This window comes from Coffea eugenioides, chromosome 8 (assembly GCF_003713205.1).
Source record: "Coffea eugenioides isolate CCC68of chromosome 8, Ceug_1.0, whole genome shotgun sequence".
Lineage (NCBI taxonomy): Eukaryota > Viridiplantae > Streptophyta > Magnoliopsida > Gentianales > Rubiaceae > Coffea > Coffea eugenioides.
The window spans coordinates 4,670,317-4,681,689 of NC_040042.1; the positions used below are offsets into that span (position 1 = coordinate 4,670,317).

At 37.6% G+C, this 11,373-nt stretch overlaps 1 protein-coding gene across 4 annotated transcripts; it reads left to right on the forward strand.

The window, feature by feature from the left end:
- Window positions 1–2,851: 2,851 nt before the first annotated feature.
- On the forward strand, window positions 2,852–8,508 carry LOC113779247 (receptor-like protein 33). 4 transcript variants are annotated; one of them, XM_027324779.1, is made up of 3 exons: window positions 2,852–6,136; window positions 6,345–6,427; window positions 8,316–8,508. In XM_027324779.1, exons 1-2 carry the CDS (start codon window positions 2,991–2,993, stop codon window positions 6,391–6,393), a joined length of 3,195 nt encoding a protein of 1,064 aa, XP_027180580.1. In that variant the 5' UTR covers window positions 2,852–2,990; the 3' UTR covers window positions 6,394–6,427; window positions 8,316–8,508. The 4 variants fall into 4 exon arrangements, with proteins under 4 accessions (XP_027180580.1, XP_027180581.1, XP_027180582.1 ...); XM_027324780.1 differs by having other exon boundaries at window positions 8,354–8,508; XM_027324781.1 differs by having other exon boundaries at window positions 6,348–6,427.
- Window positions 8,509–11,373: the final 2,865 nt, after the last annotated feature.

The following is an 11,373-nucleotide window of genomic DNA, read 5'->3' on the forward strand; positions in this document are numbered from 1 at the left end:
AGATGCTAAAACAAAAATGTTGATCAACTTTCAAGGATTTTCCATAAGAAAGAAAAACAATTAGGGAAGGACTTGAATGAAGATTGGTGAGAAATCTTTGAAGTTGCCACATCAAGGTAAATTTGCAAGGAATATACAGTGAAATATTACTAGCTTTTATCTATATATATATATATATATATATATCATATTATATCATGAACTAAACTAAAGGAAATTGATCCTCTCTGGAACCACCTACAAAAGAGAAAGCATTTCTTCCTGGAAAGTATGCCATTTCACTAGCTGACCCAATGAAATTCGCTGGACGCAACACCCAACCATTTTCCTTCAATTTTGCATATGATAACAGCACAGAATATGCACAAAAGCAACACCCAACTAGTTTTCTTGAATTTTGCATCATAACAACGCAGAATGTGCCCACAAGTTTCTATTGGACCTGGTTCCGATAGCATACACAACAAAATATTTCTAGTACTCACCCAATTGCTTGTCCAACAAAGGATGGAAAATACAGCTGTAGTAGTTATGTTGTACTATGATGGATGATTACTTTTTCAATTCATGGAAACGGAAAAAATAAATTGTCATCATCAAAGTTATTCTTATTGACGAAAATGTGGGTTAAGTAACCTATAGTGTACAACTTGCATATATGGCAATATCACATACCGTAGATACCAACGGGGGTTGGTCCGAGTGGTAAGCGGCTCGGATTCGCTTAAGCAGGTCTCGTGTTCGAATTCTAATGTACGCAAATACCCTTGTTGGGAGACTCACCCACCATAGTCAGGTGCGCGACGCGAGTCGTGTCCGGATTAGTCGGGGCAAAGTTTCGGATACCGGGCGGGCAACCAAAAAAAAAAAATACCGTAGATGTGTCTAATTTATTTCTTGATTTTGATTCTAAATACTAGAATCCTGTATCACGTAATTATATTGTGGATATTGGAAATGGATGGTAAAAACATCGGGAGACTTTCACTACCAAAAGGAGGAGGATAAAGCAATTAAAAAATAAAATTGCATGACAATTTCGATAGAAGCGAATTTTTGAGAACTTAACGAGGGATATAAAAGTTCTTTATTTTGACTTTTTTTTTTTTTTTTTTGGTGTTCTAAGGGGAAGGGCTGCTTGATAGGAAAACAGAGGCATTAATGTTGGGACAGAAGCATCACTTTCAATTATACTATTTAAGTTCAATCATACTCTTTAAGTCTGATCGAATCTAATTCATAGTCAGCTGAGGAGGGCCGGCATTGCTGAATGGTGATGCCATGTATCATTGGAGTCCACCTACCAAAAACAACCAATCCGTGCTATGCATATATGGGTTTATATCTTCAAAGAAATAATAAAAATTTATATAATAAGTAAAAGGTAAAAAGTTCAAGAGAGTATCAATGTAATATCAATTTATACTGAAATGTATTATTGTTAATAAAAAGCAAAGAAAAAAAATTGAATAGAGTATGTTACTTTAAATTAAAAAAAAAAAGCATGAGAGAAACTTATTGTATTATTATTATGGATAATTTCAAGTCTATATATATCCATATACGGTAAATATCTAGTACCTATGATAGTAAAATATTGTTATTATGGCAATATTATTAAGTAAATTTAATTAGTAAAATAGAAATACAAAACTAATATTATTAAGTAAATTTAATATCATAAAATGATAATGAAATGTAAATTTAATATTTCTCTGAAGTGAATTTAATATTGATAAGTAAATTTAGTCCTCTCCAACTCTTCCCAACCACCACCCTACCTCACCACCTAGGGATGGCAATGCACAAGCACCCGCCCTACGAGGGGAGTGCTGGGGTGGGAAGTAGGACAGGGGAGATTTTCCTCCACCCGCTCTTAAATGGGGTGCAGGAGTATACCTCCGCCCCATCCCCTGTATTAATTAATTAAGTATAAATAATATTATTAATACATCTATGTTTTTCCATGTTATGTTGGTTTAAATTATTAGCAATAGTGGTGGTGGTAATATTAATCTTTTCTAATGATAAAGGCACCAAGAGAGAAGGAAAAAAAAAAAAAAAAAAAAGGGAAGTGCCCACACTGGAAGAATGGGATAGGGCCGAGGGTGGGGCAGGAGCGAGGACAGGGGATGATATATGGCAATGGGGTAGACGGCGGAAGTGCATTCCCCTCCCCATTGCCATCCCTACCTCACCTTCGTACTTCCCTCTATCACTTCCATTTGTATTTTCCTATCCTTATAGTATAACAGTATGTATTGGATTTTCCATATTACTATATACTACTATTCTTTTTTTTCCCCCGATAAAGATACAATCTCATCTATACTTGTAATTAAAAAATAAAATAAATTAGCTGATACAACTTTGTCATTATACTAAAAATACCCCATAACTAAAACTTATTCAAAGTTCTAGTTGAACCGAACCATTAATCCCTTGGGGTCATTTTTAATTAAGGTAGTAGATATCAGAACAGTGATTACTAGTTTAGTAATTACGATTACTACTACAATTACTAGGTCATGCTGCCCCCCCATCACGTCTGATGAATCTGTCTCATTGGGGAGAGACCTATTTGCTCTGCCTTTGTAATCTGAAAGATGTTTAACTAACCAAATCACTGAGAGGAGTCCATTAGTGTACATGAATTATGTGAAGAGTAGCAAGTCATTGCGGGGTCTAAACGTCATGCTAATGGATCTCTCACCTTCCCCAGTCATTGCGGGGCGAAACGCGTTGAACGACCTCAATCTGTACAAATCCGTAGACTCAGAAAAAGCACAAAACGCCCATCGACCTCCCAGGTTTACTTTGACCGCTTTCTCATGGATAAAGAAAACCCAACCAACCAATCCTCTGCTTTCTTTCTTTTACCAATTTCTGGTAACGAAACGGTACAAGGCTGAAATGTCTAGTTGATGGGGTTATAATCTCTTTACTTGTCCCATTTTCGAGCTCCTGGGATTCTCAAACAATTGTATCCAATGAGGATTCTTCTCTTTCCTTGGCTTTTCTTGATACCCTTACTCCAAATTTTATCAGTCAGACACTTTCTCTTGGCCTCTGGCCAATGTCTTGAAGATCAGAGGTCCCTGTTGCTGGAATTGAAGAACACTCTCACGTTTAGCTCCACCAGTTCAACCAAACTGGTGCTCTGGAACAGTAGCAGCGACTGTTGCCTTTGGGATAGGGTAGGATGTGATACCACGGGTCATGTGATCAGGCTGGAGCTTGAGAACCAAGCAATTTCCGGTCAACTAGAGAATTCGAGTGGTCTGTTCAATCTTCAGTATCTTGAGAGATTGAATTTGGCTTTCAACAGCTTCAGCTCTACTATTCCCACGGGATTATCTAAACTTGCAAATCTGACGTACCTGAACTTGTCTGATGCTGGTTTTGTCGGGCAAATTCCGAGGGATTTGGCACGTATGAGCAGGTTGGTTACTCTTGATCTCTCAACCCGTTTTCCTGGAGTTCAGCCACTGGAAATGGAGAATCCAAATCTACAAACACTAATTCAGAACCTCATGGAGCTCCAAGAACTTTACCTTGATGGTGTCAATATTTCAGCTCAGGGGGGTGAGTGGTGCAACGCTTTATCATTTTTACCCAATTTAAGAGAAGTCAGCTTGTCCAGCTGCTATCTTTCAGGTCCTATCAGTTCATCCCTTTCAGAGCTCCATTCGCTCTCGGTCATCAATCTTAACGACAACAACCTCTTAACTACAGTCCCAGACTTCTTTGCAAATTTCTCAAATTTGACATCATTGAGTCTCAGCAGTTGTAATCTGCTGGGAGAATTTCCAGAGAAGATACTCCAGTTGCCAATGTTGCAGAATATAGATTTGTCAAACAATAACTTCGTTACAGGCACTTTGCCGCAGTTTCCAGAGAATGGATCTTTCAAGACACTAGTGATTAGTTCTACCAATTTTACGGGTTCATTACCAGATTCCATTGGTTTCCTTGGAGGTTTGTCGTGGATAGATCTGTCAAATTGCAATTTCACGGGGCCGATTCCATCAACAATGGCAAATCTCACGGAACTGGTTTATGTGGATGTCTCAAGTAACATGTTCAATGGCTCGATCCCGTCATTTGGGATGTCCCAGAACCTCAATCACTTGGACCTCTCTCATAATGATCTAACAGGCAACATTCCTTCCACTCACTTTGAAGGCCTTGTACATCTTTCCTTGATTAACTTGGGATATAATTCCTTCAGGGGAAGAATTCCGCCATCTCTGTTTGCTCTTCCATCCTTGCGGAAACTCCAACTCTCCAGTAATAATTTCATAGGCCAAGTCGATGAATTTCCCAGTGCATCTGCCTCTCTCTTAAATACACTTGATTTGAGTGGCAACCAACTTGATGGTTCAATTCCAATGTCCATTTTTGAACTCCAAAGGCTCAATGTACTCTCACTTTCTTCCAACAGATTTACTGGCAGGTTGCAAATTCGAATCATAAACAAGCTCCGAAACCTTGCAACACTTGATCTTTCTCACAACAACTTATCAATTGATGCAAGCAGTGGCAATTCAACAACATCCGCCTTCCCTCAGCTCAGTGTACTGAGATTAGCTTCTTGCAACTTGCAAAAGTTTCCAGAGCTAAGACACCAGTCCAATATGATCGATCTAGACCTTTCAAACAACCAAATTGATGGAGAAATACCTAGATGGATATGGGAAGTTGATGACGGAAGTCTTCAACATCTGAACCTTTCCTTCAATCACCTATCGGATCTCCCCATGAATGCCACTATGCCCAATCTGTCTGTGCTTGACTTGCATTCTAACCAACTTCAAGGTGAGTTTCCAAAACCACCGCCAACAGCTATATATGTGGACTACTCAAGCAATAAGTTCAGCAATTCCATCCCGCAAGATATTGGGAACTCTCTTATTTTTGCTGTTTTCTTTTCTATTTCAAATAACAGCATTTCCGGAGTTATCCCTCAGTCCATATGCAATGCAAGTTACCTCCAAGTTCTTGATTTGTCTAACAATGTTTTGAGAGGCAGCATACCGGACTGTCTATTCTACAAAATGGAGAATCTCGAGGTTCTGCAGCTAGGGAGAAACAAACTGGGTGGCATCATTCCAGATAAATTTCCCATTAATTGTGTTCTCAAAACTTTAGACCTTAGTAAAAATGTTCTAGAAGGACGGGTTCCAAGATCCCTGGTTAATTGTACAACGTTGGAAGTCCTCGATATTGGCAGCAATAGAGTGGAAGATACTTTCCCCTGCATGTTAAAGAACTTGCCTAGTTTGCGGGTACTAGTTTTGCGATACAACAGGTTCTACGGAAACCTTAGCTGTTCACTAGCCGATGGCAGCTGGCAAAACCTTCAAATCATTGACCTAGCTTTCAACAACTTCAGTGGTGCTCTGTGCCCAAAATGCTTCTCTAATTGGAAAGGAATGATTAGCCATGGAGACAATGGGCAATCAGCACAGGACCATATGCATTTTACCGTCTTGGTGCTTAGTAACCTATTCTATCAGGATACTGTGACACTAACATACAAAGGACTAGAGCTGGAGTTTGTGAAAATTCTGAAGGTCTTCGCATCTATTGATCTTTCATGCAATAGTTTTGAAGGAAACATCCCAGAAACAATAGGAGAACTCAATGAACTTTATCTTCTCAACTTATCACATAATGCTTTCACTGGCACAATCCCTGAATCAATTGGGAACTTGACACAGCTTGAATCACTGGACCTCTCAATGAACTGGCTAAGTGGAATGATACCACCAGAGCTTGCAAATTTGACATTCCTCTCAGTCTTGAACCTATCCTTTAATCAACTCCTTGGAAGTATCCCCTGGGGCCGACAGCTTCAAACGTTTACAGAATCTTCTTATGAGGGAAACAAAGGGCTGTGCGGCCCCCCTTTGAACATCAGCTGCAAGGGCAATAACGACGCTCTGGTGCCTTCCTCTGTAGATGCAAATGCAGTGATTGAGACTGGATTTGATTGGCAGTTCGCATTCGCCAGTCTTGGTTTTAGTTTAGGAGCAGGAGTTACCGTTGCAATACTAATTGTCAGCGAGAAAGGGAGGGACTGGTCCGATAAGCATTTAGAAAGAATTTTCCTGGTGATTTTTCCAGGAAACAGGTATGATGCGGGAAAGGTTAATGCTGTATGTAATGCCCAAACCCCAATTGCCCAAAAGTTTTCTAGCCAATTGAGTATTATCTATAAGTGAGGGGTTATTTTATAAGTATGATATATTTGAGGGCCAAAGTGCAAATCCCCCTTAATGTGTATCTTTTTCACCGCCTGGCGCTCTTACGTGCATCGGTTTTGTTGTCTTGCTTTGTAGAAGAAACAGAAGGAAGAAGGGGCGGCTTCAGAGGAGGAGGAGGAACTAGGGATCAAAACTCGCCAGATTTCACTTGATTTGAGGTAATCAATTAATAGATTTGAATCTTACGAGTTTGATAACTACTAATTGAAATATTGAAGTTGGACAGCTATAACCCAGTTTTATTAGTATGATTTCTTGCATATGTTGCTATTAAATTGTAGTCAAGTCTATGATATGGATGTACAGACGAAAGTGAAAAGATTTTAAATGTTAATAGCCAAAAAACCCATGAGTTCTAACCAATTTCGTGGCCAACAGTCACCTCTGCACAGCCTTAGAAAACTGATAGTAACTTGACGTAGAAAAATCAAAATTGAGTGCTATCAATCACATTTGAAACTCAACCATCGTTTGCGTAGTTGACTACTACATGTCTTTGTGGGGCGAGAGGTCAAGAGTTCAAATCTTGTCTCTCATTACGTTGCCACTAATGTGATTTTTCTTAGATTCATATGGGTGCGGTGCGTAATATACTCGTATGATCCGATGGTGGTTTAATCTCTGCTAGTTCTTCTTGAGCTAGTTGGATCACTCCCTTAGAATAGGTTATAGTAGGAGTAAAAGTAGAAGTAGATGGTGACGACTGACAAAAAAAATTGACTTTGAAACTAGATTCCAATAATATATTAAAAAAAAAAAATCTTTCCAATGATATAAAATTACAACTCTGTTTCGTTGTCTACCGACACCGGAAACATAACAAAATTAGCAGAAAATCAGAATCTGCACAACTGAAGGACTGAAAATTTGCACTGACTTAGTGGTCCAACTTAAGGCCCTCTATTGATTGATTCACTACAAGATTCCAACAGGAGATATTTAATACTTCAATAGTAGTTTCTACTGCCATCAATTTTTGTAGTGATTCGACATATATAACCTAAGTTATGTGTGTTTAACGGAGGACTGCGTTGCTGATTCCTAAGGTGCACAACGTGAGAGTTGGAAAGTGTACTGACTTTTGATTGAATTTAGACTAGCATATCATCCAAATCTCTGAGAGGTGTCTCTTAAAGATTATTATCACTTTGAGTCTAGTTTGTAGCGGCATAATTTTTACAATTTTTTGACATGTATAGCTTTAGTTATGTCCATTCAATTTAGTACTGCCGCTGCTGAATTTCCCAAGCAAGCAGCCCTAATTTTAGGCATTTGGAGCAAATAGTTAATTCTCTAAGTTTTACTGTTTTAGGGGAAGATTAAAGAAGGATTTGGGTGACTTTATAATAGAATTTCGGTTTATTCTAACTAATGGATAAGTGGCTCTCTTATATCCTTATAGATTTTGAAATGTTACTTATAAAAGATTTTATTTGCTAATTGTTATGAAAAATGTATTTTATTACACTAAATTGGACTCAGCATATATATACTTGTTTGATAACTATGTGTCTATGAATGATTATACTATTTGCTTAAAGGTGATCATTATGTGTTGTTTGGACATGTTGGACTTGTTAAAACAAGTAAAGGGTGGGAAAAAACTCTAGAATTGCTACATTTGAAAACCGGTACGACCTTTTTGCGGGATATAATAATGGATAAATGACCTTGTCATGGGAAAGAATAGTGACAGTACTACTGATTTAGAGTTAGGTATTTAACCAGTATATAGCCCTACCATGGGAAAAAATTGTGAAATTTAATTGCCCTATCATAGAATATAACAGTGACCGTAGCATATTTTTTAACTGAAAACAAAGTGAAAAGATTCCACAAATTATAATTAAAAATGCTAAAATATGGATTCATGAATAGTTATGCATATATATAATATGCATGTAATATACTAATTATCATTGAATTTTGTGAAATGATTTTATTAAATGTTACGCGCAATATTAATATACTCGATCCAATAGAGGTATGGTTAGACTATTTATTGAGCAAGTTGATGCTCACTCCACTTCATTTCACTACGTGCAGGCGACAATGCTCACCCCACTTAATTTCACTACCTACAGGTGATGATCAAGTCTAGGCAAACTTGAAGGATGTTTTTGTGATAGGTTGTGCTCTTAGAGTTAAATTGCTAAATTGTAACTTTCATAGTTTTTGTATTATAGTAACATATATATATATATGTTGTGAGTTTAGTATAATGTATTGTACGAGTGATTTTCTAGGTGTGAAATTTTTGTAAGCATATACTATGATTTATGTAATCATTTGGTTTGTATTAATAAGTTTAATAGACGACTTTATATTCTCTTATAAAAGTATTGTTGGTGTCGCGCTCCAAATTATAAGTTAAATAATTTTAAAATTTTGGAGTGTAACAAAAGCAGTGGAGAATTCGGAGGACGAGTTCCCGGACAACATAGAAGATTCTGATGGAGATGAATTCGAGGTAAGAGCTCGAGGCGTTTGGAGGTAAATATTGTGTATTCTGCAGCAAACTTGGCGTTCACAGGAAGAAAGCAGTGCACCATCCAAATGCACCTCTCATGCTTCACCGCCGATATATTTTACTTCTCCAACATCTTCTTCTTCTTTGTTGGTTCTGTCTCATTAACATTTTTGACATTTTTACTCTTTTTCCAATGCTATTGTACATAAAACACAAAGCGCAATTTTAACCCTTGAACGGGGATAATGACTGGTAAGAAAAATAAAAACTCTGAACATTAATTAAATCCAGCAAAATATCATGCATTGGTTTATGTTCTCTCTCTCTCTCTTCTTGTTTGAGTAATTTCGTCGAACATTTTGGACTCGCGGACATGTTTCATCCCGCATGGTGGTAAAGGCAAAGGTTAATGAGGAATTAATTTCTTTAAAGGTTGAAAAATATGAGATAACAAAGGAAACAAGAACCGCTAAAAGTACTTTCTCTACTTAATCGAGGTACCGAAAGGGATTGAGACGGTACCGTTTGTGAAACGGATTAATCTTTTAACAGTCGGGCATAGCGAGAGTGCATAGATCAGCAAATAAATTTCTGTGCTTTCTTCTTCGGGTATCGTCGTGCTTAGAAAAGTGGGAAGCGTCAAGTGGTAATACTTCGGGTTCAACATTTCTGATTAGCCAAGGAAGACGTGGTTTAACAATAGTTGCAGTCGTGGCTGGAGGAATATTAGAGAACTCTAAAAACTAATACCCATAAATAAATAAGTAAATCTTATATACACTGACGATGTATATACTGTCACGGTTAGATATATGACGCATATGCAAAATTTGAACATCAAATTCAAATTCGGATTACGTGTCATATATTTAATGGTAAAAATGCATACAGTGTATAGAAGATTAATCCTAAATTTTTTATATATATATATAGTAAATCTTATATACACTGATAGTGTATACACTATCACCGTTTAATTCATAACATGTGTGTAAAAGTTCAATTTTAAATTCAAATTTTACATAGTTGTCATTCATCCAATACTGACATTGTATATACTATCAGTGTAGGAAAGATTAACTTATATATATGTATGTGTGTGTGTGTGTCTGATATAGAGGAGGGGCAGGAACACCTTGCAACCGTTCCTGAAAATTCATGGCCAAGATTTGGCCAAAAAAATATAAAGTTCAGATTGTAACTTGTACATCATTTTTCACACCATGTATGGGGCAGCCTACAAAATTTTATTCTATAATTACACATTATTAAAAGTGAGTTACATCGTATACATACAAAATTACATTTTATGCATTTTACACAAATTCGAACGATTTTTCTAACAGCCGTTCAGCCCCGTGTCCTACATACATACATACTTTGGTAGCTTCTCGGAATAAAATCATTTTTCCAAGTCAATACTCAATGCTACTAATGCAGTCATAATTTAGACTTGAACCCAGTGCAAGTTGGGCTTTTCTTTCTAAATTGGCAGATAAACAGAAGCAAGCCTTGAGGACTTTAGAGCCTGTTCTCTGGGCCATGATCCTTGGGCTAAAACTCGCTTCCAACACATCTTCCTAGTAATAAGTTCCAAGACGTTTGAGTATTTTCCAAGACGTTGGCTTTGAAACTAGTATTGGCAAATTGCAACCTTTAAGTACTTCGAACTGTCCTAGTACTGCTGTCTAGGTATTCGATTTTCAAGGAAACTGAGAAGTGAGAAGTGCTATAATTTTACAGTATCAGAATTGGAAGTACTTGATGATGGAAGCTTGAGAAATGAAGTACTCGTTCTTTCCAACCACAATAAAAAAAAAAAAAAGAAGAAGACATTAGCTTCATGAAGAAACTAATTTTCTGTCTCTTTCTTTTCTTCACAATCCCGGTGGAGATAATACAATTAAGGAGACAAAATATTTCATGATCTATATTGACTATTGAATATGCTGTTCTGTCTATTCTGTGTCTGTACGATACTTGTAGGATATGGGTTGATCCTCCTACGTATGTCTTCAACCAAAGAAAAGGGATGAGCCAAAGAAATGATTTAACAATTTTACCCTTTCCTGATCACGAAAGAACTTCCGGACTAGACGGAATTTCTGGGAAACCAATGAGTCCAGTTGAAGGACAGACTTTCGGCAAAGAGGACATATGGAACGAGTCCTGAGCCATTTATCCACGCATTTGGAGTGAAAACCATGGTGGCACCTAAGCAAAACTTTCACCTTGTCTTCGTCCTGAAAAAGACTCAGACAGATAGAGCACTCGGATTCTGGGCAAGTCTCATTATTCAACCTCGACCATACGAAAAGCTTGGCAAGCCCCTGATGGTAGCAGGGTCTAAGTTCTAACCCAGTGAGCTGGGGTGGTCCACCATCCAACTGGTTCTGGCTGGTGGAGGAGGGCTAGCTCTGCGATGGATGCATAGAGATAGTAAAGAAACAAGAAACTGAACGAGAAGAGGAAGAACAGAAACAGGGCACTAAAAAGAGGACTCTTTTCTTCAATTTTGTGCTTGAGAAGATCAATGAAATGGATCGGCTAAATATCTTGAGAGCCATGCAATAACTTTTGGGAAAATGTTCAGTTGCATCATGTGCATATTGCGTTCGTCTATATTCTAGAGAC

Coding starts and splice junctions, on each gene's coding strand:
- LOC113779247 (XM_027324779.1), top strand. CDS start 2,991: ATGAGGATTCTTCTCTTTCCTTGGCTTTTCTTGATACCCTTACTCCAA. Junction 6,137..6,344: donor GTGATTTTTCCAGGAAACAG/GTATGATGCGGG, acceptor CTTGCTTTGTAG/AAGAAACAGAAGGAAGAAGG.